The 18,052-nt window shown below is 43.8% G+C and overlaps 1 protein-coding gene across 2 annotated transcripts; it reads left to right on the forward strand.

The window, feature by feature from the left end:
• Positions 1-4,940: 4,940 nt before the first annotated feature.
• LOC123126073 (uncharacterized) lies at positions 4,941-7,224 on the forward strand. Of its 2 annotated transcripts, XM_044546478.1 has the most exons (3): positions 4,949-5,286; positions 6,360-6,761; positions 6,843-7,224. In XM_044546478.1, the coding sequence occupies exons 1-3, from the start codon at positions 5,035-5,037 to the stop codon at positions 7,023-7,025; spliced, it is 837 nt and encodes a 278-aa protein (XP_044402413.1). In that variant the 5' UTR covers positions 4,949-5,034; the 3' UTR covers positions 7,026-7,224. The 2 variants fall into 2 exon arrangements, with proteins under 2 accessions (XP_044402412.1, XP_044402413.1); XM_044546477.1 differs by having other exon boundaries at positions 4,941-5,286; positions 6,360-7,224.
• The last annotated feature ends 10,828 nt before the right edge of the window (positions 7,225-18,052 follow it).

Genomic DNA, 18,052 nt, shown 5'->3' on the forward strand with positions numbered 1-18,052 from the left:
GCAGCGATAGCGTGCTAGAACCTCCACTGCCTGCTGAACCACTGAAGGAGGAGGCACCATCCGAAATGCAACTTGATTTTAGTGCAGCTCAGGTACAAGCGAATGAATCAGCCCATCAAGGGGTGCTTCCACCATCAGCACACGTCGTCGATGACAAGCCCGCTCTCAACAATTGCACCATCGGGATCAGCAGTAAAGATGACGTGCCAGAACCTCCACTGCCTACTGAAACACCGGAAGAAGAGGCCTCGAAAGAGGAGGCACAGACCGAAATGCAACTTAATTTTAGTGCAGGTCAGGCACAAGCTGATGACTTAGACCATCAAGCAGCGCCAGTATCAGTAAGTGTGGTCGACGAGCCTACACGCAACAATGCCACTGCTTGGATCGCAGGCCGGGATGAGGAGAGCAGCAGCGATGACATGCTTGGCTGCAATGGCGAACAACCCCGCGACATCACCAAGAGGAAGAGCCCGTTGAAGAAGAGGTGGAGAAAGCCAGTGAAAGCCCGGTCGCTCAAGTCACTAATGTCGTAGTGCCTGGGTCTCGCTGGCTTCGGATTACCTAGCAGAGCTCCATCGGCGGTTTATTATAGTTTGCTCTGATTAGTCTGCTCCAGTTTTGGTGCTGAGTTACCGTACAATGTACAAACTGTCTGAATTTTTTGGTGTCCTGTTTTAACTGTCAGTGCAGTGCTGGCTAAAGTTAGAACTACATAAAGTGGTTTATTAAAAGGTGTCTTGTCATCGTGATGGGCTGAGATGCAGCAGCCATTGTTTTGCTGCGGATGCACGCCCCTAATTCAGTCAACCCATGGTTACGTCAATATGGTACAATATTTACATACAGGTTATTGCCTGCGTATATACTCTGATCTTCTTCACCCCCGAGAGGAACAAGTCCCAACGGTGACACTGTCAAGGTAGATCAGTTTTTTTTAACCCTGGCGTCAGAATTTCTGCTCGTTCTTCGAAGGAAAATTGTCATTAAACCACCAACAGCAAGACTCAAGCATTATGGCTTCCAACAGTAAGACTGGAGCACTACGATTTCCGACGGTAGAAATAGGATTTACTGCTCCCAGTGACGAAAACCTACTAGCATTACATTCCCCAAGACCACAACAGTAAATATCAAGCACTACGACTCCCAATAGTTGAAAAGAGCAATGTAGCTTCCAATGACAAAAATAGGCACCACTGTCCCCAGTAGTGATAAATTTATATATGGACACGCGAACAGACACCAGAAACAAATATCGTTTATCTCGCGAAGATCAAACGAAGGACATTAGACATCAGCGACCATCATTCCTACAGGACATATATCGCGGCTTAGACACTTGAGCAACGCCCAGAGGCCTACTCATCCATAGTTTTCATCACCATCGGTAATTAACGATGGTTCAGCACATCAAGGCATATCACAGCCACACGTGGGCTTAAGGATAAATCTCAACCATTCAAGAGAACAAAGACCCAAGTAAGCGGCCGGAACCAAGATCAACCTCACATCTACGAGAAATAAGAAGCACCATATAATGAAGCAAGCTCAACATCTGTCAGACTACCATCATCATCCGATAGTGCGTCTACCCAAAAAGCAAGTTCCATATCCAACAACCAACTGCCATCATGGAACGATACATCACTATTAGAAATAGTATTTGGGATACATGTATTTGATAGTCTAGGATTCGTAATCCGTCTCCTACCTTATCTTCAGAAGAGACGTCTTGCCTTTCAAGTCTTGTACTCAATATATACTCGCCCTCGAGGCTCAATAATGCATCCATCATATCCCACAACAATTCCTCTCTCTCACTTCTAACATGGTATCAGTCTAACCGATCCAACCCTAGCCGCCGCCCACCGCTTCCTCACCCGCACCCGCCCCCAGGGTGGCCGGCATCCATGACCACTGCCGGGGGCCGCGCTGCCTTTACCCAGTGTTCGTCCGCCGGTCGTGTTGACCGGTTGCACTAATAGAAAACGGAGCTTTATTACCGGTTCGTAAGGGCCTTTAGTGCCGGTTCCGCAACCGGCACTAAAGAGTGGAGACTAAAGCCCCCCCCCCCCCCCCCTTAGTACCGGTTCGTCACGAAACGCCACTAAAGGCCCACCACGTGGCGTGAGCTCGCGCCGTGGTATGGGTGACCTTTAGTACCGGTTGGTAACACCAACCGGTACTAAAGGTTTATTTATTTATTTTTGTTTTGAAAATTTTGGAAAAAAAGTTGATTTTTTTTATTTTCAATTTTCTAAATTATTTGATGATTTAGTCTCTAATCACCCCTCTTAACTGCTCAAGTGTGGATCACTCGTTCCAAATCGTCTAACTTCCCGGCCGGTCACCCATCCTCTCACTACCCCAGCCTGAGCACGCTTAACTTCAGAGTTCTATTTCCCCTACTTTCCAAGTTTGCACTTGTTGTTTTCCTGACAAATGTAGGCTGTCAATCCTATTAACCCTCAGGAGTTTAGCTTGAGCATTAGGTCACAAGTTTCACCGTTTGAGTTTAAAACTATTATTCTAAAAAACAGCAATTATTTACTAACACTAATATTTCTTGAATAAGTAGTTTGACCATAATTTGACCACAGTTTGACCATAGTTTGACCAGATTTGACCAAAATTCAAAAAACTGAAATAATTATTTAGTAACACTAATATCCTTGAATAATTATTTAATATTTCTTGAATAAGTAGCTTGACCATAGTTTGACCAAAATTAAAAAAAAACTGAAATTTGAGCATATCTTTTTTTCCTTTTAGAATTTGAGGATTCTGAAAATTTGCAAACAGGTCATAGGCTGTCAAAATCGGATGCGGATTTTCGTGCTGAACATTTTGATATATTATACGTTTTTTTTCTGACATTGTATGCAAAAGTTATAGCCGTTTTACATTTTCCCTACACTTTTAGCAAAGTCCAAATTTAAGTTTTTAAATTTTTCTAACTAGTAGATGTAGTAATATAACTACATCTGGAAGAATTTTATTTTTTGAATTTTTTACCATTTTCTTTTGTATTTTTCAAAACTGAAATGGCGATGCGCGCGGGGGGGGGGGGGGGGGGGGGTAGAGTTTGAGCATTGTGAACCTACACCTGGATATATCGTGTGTCCCTATTTCTGTGTTTCAGACTCCCTCGATGACTTGACATGAAATTCCCCCAGCTACAAATCCATGTACAATCTCGCATACCGTTGTTAGGATCCGAAGTAAAACCCCTCGTTAGGATCGTTGATGAATTAGTTGATTCTGAGTACCGTGTTAGAGTTCTTTTTATACTGATGATGGGGCGATGCTCCCACCTCAGTTTTATATCATTTCAAAAAGATATTGATGTAGTTTACAAGGGGAAATTGAATCAAAAATCTAAATAGAGTGACACCATTTATGAGGAAATCTGGTTCGAAAACCAAACAAGTAGTAAATGGAAAAAAGGAACAAGAGAGAAATTGCTGCCCAAGACAAGTCAGTGCCTAGCCGACGTACACAATGATCATCACCACAGGGGCACAAGAACGTGCAGGGCACCATCAGGCAAACATCACAATACCAAGATGTTGTCAGTTGCCGAGAACACCCGCGTGCATGTTGGTAACCCCGCGGTGTGACAAAAGAGAAGAAGAAAACAACGAGTGACAATAGCATGACTGCAAGCTCCGCCACAAGAGCGTGATATTGGGTCAATGCAGGCGTGAGACCAACCGATACAAACCTATCCGGGAAGCTCCACCACGAGGATAACGTGAACAACTCAAGGTGGGGTTGGAATCTCGTGTCATTGAGGAGCAAAGATCAACCGAGATCGCACAGAGAACACACAAGTCAATGCAATGCGAGTCAACAACTGCCTTGGGGGAATTTGAGATGCACAATATCACCATCATGGCTCGCTCAGGCATGAAACAAGCAGGGATTTCTCCAGGAGCATACCCCACAAAACACAACCGAACAGTTTGCACCATGAGCCTCTGCACTAACCACCCGGGACCTAGAGAGTTCTTCAACAACAGAGGAGGGGGGTAAAGCATCGTTGGATGGTCCCCACATCGACACACTAGTTGTAATACCGACCAGGATGCGGTTGGCCGTAATGACAAACCAGTTAGAGGCCTGAGTGCCAGACAAAGTATCAGCCCCAGGGGACCTCAGTGCCGGCAAGGGGTGGACACAAAACACATGGCGCACCCTAGGCAACCACACTACCATGGATGGACGGCTCATCAACATTAGGAGGTAACAGGGGCCGGACCGCGGACCGATATCAGACACAACATCTTGCAGGCATCGTCCGTTGTCCGTGACAACAATCGAGTCGGCAAAGAGAGGACCAAATCTGAGACAAACCGGCGTGGGCGACAATAGTAGGGGTTCTAGATGGCCAAGGAAGGGACTATTGAGTGCCTAGTAGAGAAGCCTGTTAGGGGAGGGTACTGGCAGAGACGCCCTGTCGTTGTAGTCTATCATGGATCGGCCTTCTCCAGCGACGATGTGTGTGTGTGTGTGTGGGGGGGGGGGGGGGGGGGGTGGATGGTGAAGCAAAGGCTTTTGGGTGGCGGACTGGCAGCGGTGCCGCTGCGTGAGTGAGCGAGAGCAACCCGGAGGCAGGGTCTTCTGGTCTCACCACAGAATGCAAGCGGTGGTATTCGAAAACAAAAATGCCCAAGTGGTGCACTAGAGTACCTTGCAAGTTAGTGTATTTTCATCTCAAGAAAGGAAAGTTACTCCAGTATATTTTCAGAATCAGGCGCTACGGTGAGTATATTTTCAGAAAAAAAAAAAGAGTTAGCGAACCAGCACATCCATCGCTTAGGCATGCTCACGAGTCTCCGTCAGTTCAGTACAGGTGTTCACCGTCACTGACCAGCGTGGCCCACACAACTCCACACTGGCAGCCTTCGTTCTTTCCTGTCCTGCGGGCTGCGGGCAGCTTCGACAAATCTCAAACCCTACCTTCAGTTGCTAGGTACTTCCGCAGATCCCAACCTCCCCTCGCTCCGCCCCGCCCCACCCCCGGCTGCCATGCGGATCCGCAGGTCCGCCTCCCGCCTGCTGGGCGGCGCAGCCGCTGCCTTCGCCCCCGCCCCGGCCCCCTCTGATCCGCCTCGATTCGAGCTGTTCCCGCCGCCGCCGTCGCCGCCGGCGACGGACCAAGCCCACGAATCCAGCGCCGGGTTGGTGGCGCCCGAGGCCGCCTCCTGCGGGCAGCCTTGCTGCGAGCTCAGCAGGTCGCCGTGGGAACTCATGGCCGAGCTCGACCTCTCGGATCCCGAGGTAATTTCGCCCCACTCGCTCCATCTCACCTTCCTGCCTTCCGGCTGCTTGATTGGTGCTTGCTGTATGTATGTGTGTGTGTCAAAGATTTGCGCACCGCCGCCTGTTTCTGTGCAGCAGCCAGCGTGTTTCCCCTAGCTTTCCTCTGCCGTCGCTAGGGTTACCGTCCTCCGCGCGTGCGTTACCAAGTAAATGGTGCTGCGTCAAGGTCTGGCGTGTCGGGTAGTTACCACGCGCAATCTCGCTGTAATATGTGGCTGGTCGGTGGCCGCGCCGGCGTGGCAGTGGCAGCAAGGTCGGCCATGGATCTTGCCCAAGGTTTGAGACTACGAATGGAGATTTTTTTTCTTGTGGGGCGGCCAGATATGCTTGGTTACCGCGGTTACCTAGTATTACCAGGAAAATTTCGGATGAAATTTAAAATCGAATTGAATTTAATTTTTTACCTAGACATAGGTACATATTGAACATGAATTTAACCAAAATAATCTGCAATCCTACATGGGATATGTTATCTGGGGAATGTCAGCTGGGAAGGGGGTGACAAGCGAACTTTTTTGTGTGGCAAGTTTACGTGGTGGGAGATGGCAAATCCTGCCTTTTTTGCCCTTCTTCCCATAAGTTGTCATTTGTTTCAGAAGAAATTGCCGTCCTCCCAGCGAATGTTTGCTAGCTATTGGGTTCCTTTCTACATACGATAGTACTCCCTCCGTCCGGAAATACTTATCAGAGAAATGGATGTATCTAGACGTATTTTAGTTCTAGATACATCCATTTGTATCCATTTCACCAACAAGTATTTCCAGACGCACGAAGTACTTGATTATATACTAAGCATTTCTATAAATTAAGAAAGCAGTATTTTTTGCACGGTACATGTATTTCTTGTGTTTGTATGGGGGGGGGGGGGGGAGGTCGAAAAACACAGTTACTGGGTGGTCACCGAATTTATCGCCTGGTAACAAAAATCCTGATCTTGCTCCATGTCCCTACCCCATTTCAGTTCATTATATTACTAGTGCTAGCTCTTTTCATCCCTTGACAAGTATTTTCCAAATTACCATCTCATTCAGGTGGAGGAATGCTTCAAGAAGACTTACTTCAGAACTACACGACGAGCTAGTTGGCTCTTCCCATCCAGTATCAGCATGCCCAATGGCTCCATCAAGGAGAAGACGACTGCAGATATGGTCGATGGGGCCATCAACATGCCTGCGAAAACGATGGAGGGGAATAAGAATGAGAGCAAGTCAAAGACGAACAAGGGGATCAAAGTGAAGAAGGGAGTGCGGACATGCAAGAAGAGGGATGGCAAGAAGCCACAAAAGAAGAGGCCCGTCGTTGACATGGGTGAGGCGTTCTACTACTACGACGGGTTTGGCCCCTCACGCAGCTCCAAGAGGCATTGCAGATCAAGCGGTGGTAATAGTGTGCTGGAAGAACCTCCACTACCCATTGAACAACAGAAAGATGAGGCATGCACCCAAACACAATTTGATTTTAGTGCAAGCCAAGCTAATGTCACTGACCATCAGGCTCTGCCGACATCAACACAGGTCGAGAAGCCTAGGCTCAATGGGAGCAATGCCAACATTGTTAGCTGCGATGAGGAGAGCAGCAACAACGACGCACTTGGTTGCAATGGCAAACAACTGCACAACATTATGATGATGAAGAGCCCGTTCAAGAAGAGGTGGAGGAAGCCTATTAAAGCCCGATCGCTCAAGTCGCTGATGTAATTCCGTGGTTCAAGAGAAGCTTGGTATTACCAAGCTTGGCTCGATCGGCTTTATCTAGTAAGCTCAGCATAGCGTGCTCCAGTTTTGGAGCTGAGTTACCAATCAATATACAAATTGTACTGTATTTTTTCGTCCATTGTGTTTTAACTGTGATGCGGTGTTGAAATTTCTGATAATGAATTTTCTGTTATTAATGTGGTGAGGGAATTGGAGAAATCTAAAGCAAATTTAGCTGATAAGTGTGATAATTTTAGAGGCAACAAGATAACGTGTTTACGATTACTAATGAAGCTAGAGATAGATCACCTCTTAATACTGTCTGGATGAATAAAAATAGAAGATGATAATTTTACTAATGGGAAACCAACAAAACAAAGATAGAAATAAGACTGAATATGGTTATTTGAAACATATACTACTAGAAGTAAAGATAAGTGTGAGTAATGTTGCAGGTGCTAACCTGTGGCCCAGGGTAGACCTCGCAAAAAAAACTCACTTGGTTTTAGAGGGGGTGGGGAAGAAAGAAATATCAACATGTTTACTTGACTAAATCCATGAGCATCACTTGGTTTTCCTAGATTATATGAAACTATGAAAAAAAATGTTTTTTCTTAAAATTCACGAGAAAGGTTGACCCTGGTGACCTATTTTGTTGGAACTGGATTCCGTCCGCTGGAAATTCTGGTGGCATACACTGTGGGGTCAGCCAGGAAACTTTTAATGTGGTTTCCTGTAAATCTGGAAGTATGTGTTGCAACTTATCATGTTTGATAAGAAACTTAGAAATACATTTAGGATTATAGTGGTTAATGGCTTTGCCCATGAGGAAAATAAACTTGAGTTTTTAACCGAGCTTGCTGCTTTTTGTAATGATATGGATTTTCCTTATATTGTTGGGGAGTTTTTAATATCCTTAGGCATGTGGGTGAGAGGAATAAGAAAACCAAGCTGGCTCACTCCTGAGATGTTTTTAACTATTTAATTTATATGTTATGCCTTAGAGAGACTGATTTGAATGGTGGGATGCATATTGGGTCGGATAATCATAAAAATCCTACAATTGAGAAATTGTATAGAATTTTAATGTCTTGCTTCTGGGAAGATGTTTTTCCTCGTACTTCTGTAACTAAGGAAGCTTGCTAGAGAAATTTCTGATATTTTGCAACAAAAGAGACATTTTTATCATTGCCCCCCCCGTTGCTTAATATTGATGATAGCAAGCCTGTGCTCATTCCCTCATTAGAGGAGTTCATATTTGACCTTAACTGGCTCAAAAGCAAACCATTTCTCCCCCTGGTTGCCAAATTTTGGTGGCAACCTGTAAAATACTATTATCATATTGATATTGTTAATATCAAGATAAAGAGGTTTAATAAAGGTTGGGGCTCTAATTCCCTTGGGATGCCTATAAAAAGGAATAATTATCTAAAAGAGGAACTGGTAATGTGGAATAATTAGAGGAGACTTCCCTGCTGAGCTATACTCTAGTGAAGTTGATATATGTGTGGAATTATAGAATTCTTTAGTTGAGGAAAGAGATAACTTGGTTATAGAAATCCCATGATAATTGGTTACTTAAAGGGGATTGAAACACTAACTATTTTCATAGGATTTTGAATGGTAGAAGGAGGAGGAATGCTATTTTTTCTTAGGACGGGGAGGTGAACATTGAGGGAACTGAAGATCTTATTAAACATGCTGCAAATTTTTTACAAAGTTTTATTTGGCCCTCCTCCTTGAAACTTATGCAACTTATTTTCTTATATTTGGAAAGCTAGGAGAAACTCCCTGAATTAAAGAATTTTAATCTCACCAGACCTTTCTCTGAAACTGAAGTGAAACATGCCTTATTTTCTATGAACCTAACCTTGCACCTAGGCCATATAGTATTACCACTGAATTTTCTTCCATGTTGTTTGGAGGTGATTAATGCTGACATGATGAGGATTTTTACTTGCTTTGATGAGGGGTCCTTGATGTACAATGCTTGAACTACAGGGTTATCACTTTGCTCCCTAAGGTATCTGATGCTTATCAGACACAACAGTGTAGAGTGTAAACTAATTTGCCTGTTAAGATGCATTTACAAGATTATTACAAAAGTCTTAGCTATCCTCCTAGAACCTTTTGTTGACAATCTATTTAGTATATACCAGAATGCCTTTACTGTCGTGATATTATGGAATGGGATTATGGCCTTGCATGAACTCTTGCGTCATTCTTATGTTAAAAATAAACCTAGTGTAACACTCTAACTTGATTTCGAGAAGGCATACAATAAAGTCAATTGGGAATTTTTTTAGACTGTCATGCCATGGGAGGTTTTGATAAAATGGGTTGATTGGATTAGGAAATTGTTGGGGGAACTGTTAGTGTTAAATTGAATGATTCTATTGATCCTTACTTACAAAGCTCTAAGGAGGTGCTCTAGGATGACCCTTATCTCCTTTCCTTTTTGAACATTGGTGTTGATTGTTTAACAAAAAAGTTACTCAAGCTCAAGAAAATGGACTATGAAAGGGCTTGCTAGCGACTTGATTCCTAATGGTGCATCTATTTTACAATATGGTTATGATACTATTCCGTGTTTTGAGGACAATCCTGAATATGACTTAAATCTTAAGTTGCTGCTTTACCTTTCTGAGGTTATGCCCGGTTTGAAAAATCAATTTCCTCTAAGTTGAGGTGTTAGTTGTGTGTGGAACTGATCCACTATTCATCGGTATGTTGAGATGTTTAATTGTCAAATTGGATGCTTCCCTATCAAACTACTAGACATGCCTGTTACCTATGGTGACCTTAAGGGATCTGAGTGGAACTTTTTGGATGTCAAAATTATTGAGAAATATGAGGCCTGGCTGAAAACATGTTGTCCATGGGGGACTTACAATCAAGCTTAATGTCCTTTTATCTCATATCCCATCTTTTTATATGTCTATGGTTCCCATTGAACAAAATGAGAGGTAGGATAATGCCAATGGAAAATTCTTTTGTCATAGAAATTATAAAATAAGAGGCTACTATATGGTGAAATAGAGCACGATGTGCCATCCTAAATGTAAAGGGGGGCTGGGTGTTATTAAAGACTTGAGGAAACATAATATAGTCTTTTGGTTAAATTGTGGTGGAAGTTAGATCAGAGAAGTGGTATTTTACATGATGTGGTTAAGGCCAAATATACTACAAATGCAACTATGGCATCTGTAAGGTGAGAATGAGTGATTCCCCCTGCTGAAATCATTATGAAACTGGAGATTTATATTAGGCTGGCAGAGGAGTGGTGTTAATAAAGGAAATATTGCTAGATTAAGGAAATATGTTATCATTGGTAACATTCCCTTGTGTGATAAATTTCCTATGCTCTATGAAATATGTGTGGATCAAGACTGGATTCTTGATAAATATATTCCCTTAATCATGTCTCCTCATATAGAAGAAGATTATTTCCTGCTTTAATTGGCGAGTGGAATAAGGTGAAGGATGAGGTAATGATAGTACCCATGGCCAGGAAAATAGAACCATCAACAATACATGAGCTAGTCCTCTGTCTGTTTAGTGTTTATCTTCCCGCACAGGTAAGTATTAGGTTTTCATTTGAATCATCATATTCAGGACCTAATGCAATTCTAGTATAGAAACAAAAAATAATCCTCAACATGGAAATGGAATAATAAAAACTTTAGTATTGCCTCTAGGGCATATTTACAACACCATGCATATGCCATCAAATTAATTTTCATTTGTGAATGCGGATAGATGATAAACTCACGGTTCATGGCATTTGCATAACTTGTGATGATATTGACACGCTTCCTTTGCATTATTCGAGGAATTATTTGCATATGTCCTGCCATGACCACCTTAACATTGAAAGCTAGACTACAAAGGAAGATTTTAGGCTGGTTGTAACGGGGAGTATCATATACTAGTATCATATGATGATACTAGTGTATGATACTACCTCCCTAACGCATAGTATCATATACTATATCATGTAGTACTTTATTTATTGCCGTGCATGACTCATAGTAGCATAGCATTTATTATGATATGGTATCATGATATGATACACAACTTTCTCTTTCTTCATTTAATTTTATGACACCTCATCAAAATTGCCTAGTTGACATGCATGATACTACCTATGATACTCCCATTACGACCAGCCTTACAAACCGGCAATATGTTTATCTAAACAGCAATCCTTCTCGTCAACCCAGAAAAAGGCTCGACCCCATTCAAAATTGATGTCCGGCAGCGTTTCCTCCCCGTCGGGTCCTTTGGGACCAACCTCCGCCATCTCACGATTCTCAAAGTTGGGAAATGTGTTTAAAGCATGGCTCATGCGTGCCGAGCACCTTCTCAGCATGCTAAGGTCTTCCACACGGCATTCCGCTTGTGATCTTCTTAGAGACGTTGGGCAAGGGTGAGTTGGTCCTCGAGTAGTTTTTCCGTAGGCCATAAAGTTCGGAAAACACCCTCCATGTGTTGGAATTTTGCATATTTTAGGCCAGCCCAATAGCAATTTTAAAAATTTCTAATAAATCCTAGTGGCCCACGCAGCTCATTCGTGCAAGTCAAGAGGTGGAACTAAAGTTTAGTCCCATATTGCTAGTTTAGAGGGAGTTGGACCTCTTTATAAGGGAGGTTCTTTCCCCACATGTATGAGGATGAGAACAAGAGGGACATCCACGCGCGCTCCTCCTCCGCGGCGCGGCGCGGCGCGGCGCGGGAATGAGCCGAGCCGATGTCTAAATTTTTGCCACGCACGAAAGGTACGCGACTACAGACTTCTTCGTCACGGACGCCCCGGACTCCCACGACTACTTCCCGTACGTGTTCTTCCTCTTTCTTTAGAGGCCCTGCTAGAGTTCCTTGTTCTAGTGTTTGCCATAGATATGTTAGGCTCTACTGTCTGCTCTAGATATGTTTAGTTATAGTTCATATATGAAGATGCTTTTTACCTTCTCTTTGTCAAATCGCATGATTTGTTTTATCACTATTATACTAGTCGTGCTTTATCTAGTATTTCTGTTAATAAAATCATTCGGTAAATTGCTCATATTTCCAACAATCCAAAAACCTTACTATAGGCAATTTACACGAAGTGGTTTCGCTGCTTCCATGAGACCTCCTATGTTTCAGGGTATCCACTATAAGAGGTGGCGCGTGAGAGCAGTCTTATGGTTTCAAACCATGAGTTGCTATGATGCCACCCTTGGCAAACCTGAAGGGGAGTATGATGCCCAACAGGAACAAGCTTTTCAGAAAATGAAAACTCTGTTTAAGGCTGCTCTCTTGAGTGTTCTTGGTGAGAACATAGTCGATGCTTATGCGTCAATTGACAATGAAAAAGATATGTGGGACGCACTCGAGGCCAAGTTTGGGGTCTCGGATGCTGGCACTGAGCTGTACATCATGGAGCAATTCTATGATTACAGGATGACTGAAGAGCGCCCCGTGGTTGAGCAAGCTCATGAGATACAGTCATTTGCTAGAGAGCACTTCAGTTGTATGCTACCGGACAAGTTTGTTGCCGGAGGTATCATCACTAAGCTTCCTCCTTCGTGGAGGAACTTTGCTACCTTACTGAAGCATAAGAGGCAGGAGTTTTCCATTCCGGATCTCATTGGTACTCTTGATGTGGAAGAAAAGGCGAGAGCAAAGGACATACGTGCTCAAGGTATTGAGGGAGGATCTCGTGCCAATCTGGTACAGAAGAAGAACTTCCAGCCCCACAAGTTCAAGAACAAGGGCAAGTTTGATGGTAAAGCAAAGTTTGATGGGAAGAATAAGGATGTGCAGCACACGAACTTTAAGAAGAAGAATGAAAAGAAGAAAGGAGTTTGTCATGTGTGTGGAGATCCTGATCATTGGGCTCCTAGTTGCCCTAATCGCTATGACAAGCGTCATCCTGGGAAAGGCGGCAAGACCGCTAATGTTATCATTGGAGACACTGACATGAAGGATGTTGGGTATGGTATATTTCTCACTATTCTTTCAGTATGTCATTCTCCTGATTGGTTGATTGACACGGGTGCTAATGTGCATGTATGTGGTGATATTTCCATGTTTTCGTCTTATCAGACCGCAGGGACTTCCACCGTGCTGATGGGCAACGGTTCAAGTGCTTCTGGTCATGGTGTTGGCACGGTCGATCGGAAGTTTACTTTGGGAAAGATCGTGCGGCTGAAGAACGTGCATTATGTCCCCTCCGTCAATAAAAATCTTGTTAGCGGATCTCTTTTGTGTAGAGATGGCTACAAGCTTGTCTTTTAGTCGAATAAATTTGTAATATCCAAGTATGGAACCTTTGTTGGTAAAGGCTATGAGTCAGGAGGCCTGTTTCGTTTATCCTTATCAGATGTTTGCAATAAAGTTGTTAATCATATTTGCAACAATAGTGAATCAAATGTGTGGCATTCACGTCCTTGTCATGTTAACTTTGGTTGCATGTCGCGACTAGTGAAGTTGAACTTAATCCCTAGTTTCACCACTGTCAAGGGATCTAAGTGTCAAGTGTGTGTGCAAGCTAAGCAACCTCGTAAGTCTCATGTGACTACGGAATCGAGAAATCTTGCACCACTAGAGCTCATACATTCAGATCTATGTGAAATGAATGGTGTTTTGACAAAAGGTGGAAAGAAATATTTTATGAAGTTAATTGATGACTCCACTAGATACTGCCATGTGTATCTTCTGAAATCTAAGGATGGGGCTTTGTACTATTTCAAGATCTATAAAGCTGAAGCGGAAAACCAACTTGATCGAAAGATCAAGAGGCTTAGGTCCGCTCCTGGTGGAGAGTATTTCTCAAATGAATTTGATTCCTTTTGTGCGGAACATGGTATAATCCATGAGAGGACGCCTCCCTATTCACCTCAGTCAAATGGGGTGGCCGAAAGAAAGAACCGTACTCTAACTGATTTGGTTAACGCCATGTTAGACACATCGGGTCTCTCCAAGGCATGGTGGGGGAGGCGATATTGACTGCATGTCATGTCCTAAACCGAGTTCCCACAAAGAACAAAGAGATAACTCCATTCGAGGAATGGGAGAAGAAAAGGTTGAAGCTCTCTTATCTACGAACATGGGGTTGTTTGGCGAAAGTCAATGTGCCAATTCCAAAGAAGCGGAAGCTTGGACCAAAAATTGTGGATTGTGTTTTTCTGGGATATGCTTTTCATAGCATTGGTTATAGATTCTTGGTTGTAAAATCTGAGGTACCTGACATGCATATCGGTACGACCATGGAGTCGAATGATGCGACTTTCTTCGAAGATATCTTTCCCATGAAGGATATGGCTACCTCATCTAATCAGGAGATGCCTAGTTCATCGAATCAGGAACCAGTTACAATTATTGAACCTGTCATTTCGATGGAACACTTTGAAAATCCTGTGGATAAGAACAATGAAGTTCCTACTAGGAGCAAAAGACAGAGGACTGCAAAGTCCTTTGGTGATTATGTTCTTGTATATCTCATAGATGACACTCCAAGTTCTATTTCAGAGGCCTATGCATCTGAAGATGCTGACTACTGGAAGGAAGCGGTCCATAGTGAGATGGATTCCATCTTGGCAAATGAAATTTGGGAAATCACTGATCGTCCGTATAGGTGCAAACCTAGAGGGTGCAAATGGGTATTCAAGAAGAAACTTAGGCCAGATGGTACTATTGAGAAATACAAGGCACGTCTCGTGGCCAAGGGTCATACCCAAAAGGAAGGTGAAGACTTCTTTGATACTTACTCACCTGTGGCTCGACTGACCACTATTCGAGTACTACTTTCTCTAGCAGCCTCACATGGTCTTCTCGTTCATCAAATGGATGTGAAGATTGCTTTCCTAAATGGAGAGTTGGATGAGGAAATTTACATGGAACACCCAGATGGGTTTGTAGTAGATGGTCAGGAAGGAAAAGTCTGCAAGTTGCTGAAGTCTTTGTATGGACTTAAGCAAGCACCCAAGCAGTGGCATGAGAAGTTTGAAAGAACTTTAATAGCCGCAGGCTTTGTTGTAAACAAAGCTGATAAATGTGTGTACTATCGCCATGGTGGGGGCGAGGGAGTTATCCCTTGCTTGTATGTCGATGACATTCTGATTTTCGGAACAAATCTGAATGTTATTAAGGAGGTTAAGGATTTCTTATCTCATTGTTTTGAGATGAAGGATTTAGGAGTGGCTGATGTCATTATGAACATCAAGTTGTTGAGAGACGATGATGGTGGGATTACATTGCTTCAATCTCACTATGTGGAAAAGATCTTGAGTCGCTTTGGCTATGGTGACTGCAAGCCCTCTCCAACACCATATGATGCGAGTGTGTTGCTTCAAAAGAATTGAAGAATTGCTAGAGATCAATTGAAATATTCTCAGATTATTGGCTCGCTTATGTGCTTAGCCAGTGCTACAAGACCTGACATCTGTTTTGCTATTAGCAATCTGAGTCGGTTTGTCTCAAAACCAGGAGATGTGCATTGGAAAGCTCTAGAGAGAGTTTTACGTTATTTGAAAGGCACTGCGAATTATGGAATTCTCTACACTGGGCACCCAAAGGTGCTTGAAGGGTACAGTGACTCAAACTAGATATCAGATGTTGATGAGATAAAGGCCACGAGTGGATATGTATTCACTCATGGAGGTGGCACTGTTTCTTGGAAGTCTTGCAAGCAGACCATCTTAACGAGGTCAACAATGGAAGCAGAACTCACAGCACTAGATACAGCTACGGTCGAAGCAGATTGGCTTCGTCGGCTCCTGAATGACTTGCCGCTTGTTGAGAAACCTGTACCGAGTATCCTTATGAACTACGATAATCAAACTGTGGTCACAAAAGTGAGCAGCTCAAAGGATAACATGAAGTCATCAAGACACGTTCAGAGACGGTTAAAGTGTGTCAGAAAAATGAGAAACTCCGGAGTTATTGCATTGGATTATATCCAAACGTCTAAAAATCTGGCAGATCCTTTCACTAAGGGTCTATCACGTAATGTGATAGATAATGCATCGAGGGAGATGGGTATGAGACCCACAATATGATTTGTTCACAGTGGTAACCTAGTCTATGTGATCGGAGATCCCGTGAATTAGATGTGGAAGACAAGATGTTGGTCAACTGAGAGGAGAGTATCCTTATTGCTAACAATACCACTCCATGAAGATGCAGTACTCTCCTAAATCTGCAATGCAGGTTGATGTATATCTTAATGTGTTCTAAGTGGCTCATTGAAGCAGAGATGTTGTCCTGCAGAACATCTTTTGAAGAACGCACCTATATGAGTCTGATTGTTAAACGTCGCAATCTATGAGAGTAGGGTTCTCTCTACTAAGCACATGAAAGGTCTCAGAGTATGACGCATAAGCTCCACCCGCGGGGAAGACCCACGGTAGCCACGTATCGGTCTAGGCTTTATGTGAAGCTAGATTTGCAGAAAACTTGCAGTTCAAGGCCCAGTCCACTGTTCAAGTTGCTTACTAGTGTAGCATAGAGTTCTAGGTGGAAGTTCAACTTAACAGTCTCCACTGCAGTACTGGTATATAAAACAGTGTTTTGGAACCAAAGGCAAATTTTGTGTGCCTCTGGGACTTGGTGGGGGATTGCTGGAATTTTGTCTATTTTAGGCCAGCCTAATAGCAATTTCAGAAATTCCTAATAAATCCTAAAGGCCCACACAGCCCATTCGTGCAAGGCAAGAGGTGGAACTAAAGTAATTAGTCCCACATTGCTAGTTAAGAGGGAGTTGGACCTCATTATAAGGGAGGTTCTTTCCCCACATGTATGAGGATGAGAACAGGAGGGACATCCACGCGCGCTCCTCCTCCGCCGCCCGCCTCGCCACGCCACGCCTCGCCTCACCTCGCCTCATCATGATGCACGCAACTCTTCGCTTGCTACCTGTTCGTTTCGTCTCCCTCGTTCCCTTCAGCTCCCGACGCAGCCTCTCGCCTCCTTTCTCTTGCCACAAGTTCCTAAGCACTGCGCTGCTGCTACGTTCTTCCCCATCCCGGCTTGCGGCGTGCACCGCAGGTCGGGACAGTAGGCCTCCGAAACCGCACATCTTTGAGTCCTGTACGGGAGAAGGGTGATAAGGTTTTTGGGGAGCGCTTCGCGCGACTACTGACATCTTCGTCACGGACGCCCCGGACTCCCACGACTACTTCCCCGACGACGACTTCTTCCCCGACGTCGACAACCTCCTCGACGACATGGCTGGCGAGGACACCGACCCCAAGTCCAGCGCTTCTGCTGCTGCTGTCCCGTACGTGTTCTTCCTCTTTCTTTAGAGGCCCTGCTAGAGTTCCTTGTTCTAGTGTTTGCCCTAGATATGTTAGGCTCTATTTCATATATGCAACTTGATATACTGTCTGCTCTAGATATGTTTAGTTATAGTTCATATATGAAGATGCTTTTTACCTTCTCTTTTTTAAATCGAATGACTTGTTTTATCACTGTTATACTAGTCGTGCTTTATCTAGTATTTCTGTTAATAAAATCATTCGGTAAATTGCTCATATTTCCAACAATCCAAAAACCTTACTATAGGCAATTTATACCAAGTGGTTTTGCTGCTTCCATGAGACCTCCTATGTTTGAGGGTATCCACTATAAGAGGTGGCGCGTGAGAGCAGTCTTATGGTTGCAAACCATGAGTTGCTATGACGCCACTCTTGGCAAACCTGAAGGGGAGTATGATGCCCAACAGGAACAAGCTTTTCAGAAAATGGATACTCTGTTTAAGGCTGCTCTCTTGAGTGTTCTTGGTGAGAACATAGTCGATGCTTATGCGTCAATTGACAATGGAAAAGATATGTGGGACGCACTCGAGTCCAAGTTTGGGGTCTCGGATGCTGGCACTGAGCTGTACATCATGGAGCAATTCTATGATTACAGGATGACTGAAGAGCGCTCCGTGGTTGAGCAAGCTCATGAGATACAGTCATTTGCTAGAGAACTTGAGCACTTCAGTTGTATGCTACCGGACAAGTTTGTTGCCGGAGGTATCATCACTAAGCTTCCTCCTTCGT

Source organism: Triticum aestivum, chromosome 5D (assembly GCF_018294505.1).
Source record: "Triticum aestivum cultivar Chinese Spring chromosome 5D, IWGSC CS RefSeq v2.1, whole genome shotgun sequence".
Lineage (NCBI taxonomy): Eukaryota > Viridiplantae > Streptophyta > Magnoliopsida > Poales > Poaceae > Triticum > Triticum aestivum.

Excerpts from the sequence above, each read along its gene's own strand:
- LOC123126073 (XM_044546477.1), top strand. The coding sequence starts at position 5,035 with ATGCGGATCCGCAGGTCCGCCTCCCGCCTGCTGGGCGGCGCAGCCGCT. Across the intron at positions 5,287-6,359 it reads TCGACCTCTCGGATCCCGAG|GTGGAGGAATGCTTCAAGAA; the intron begins GTAATTTCGCCC and ends CATCTCATTCAG.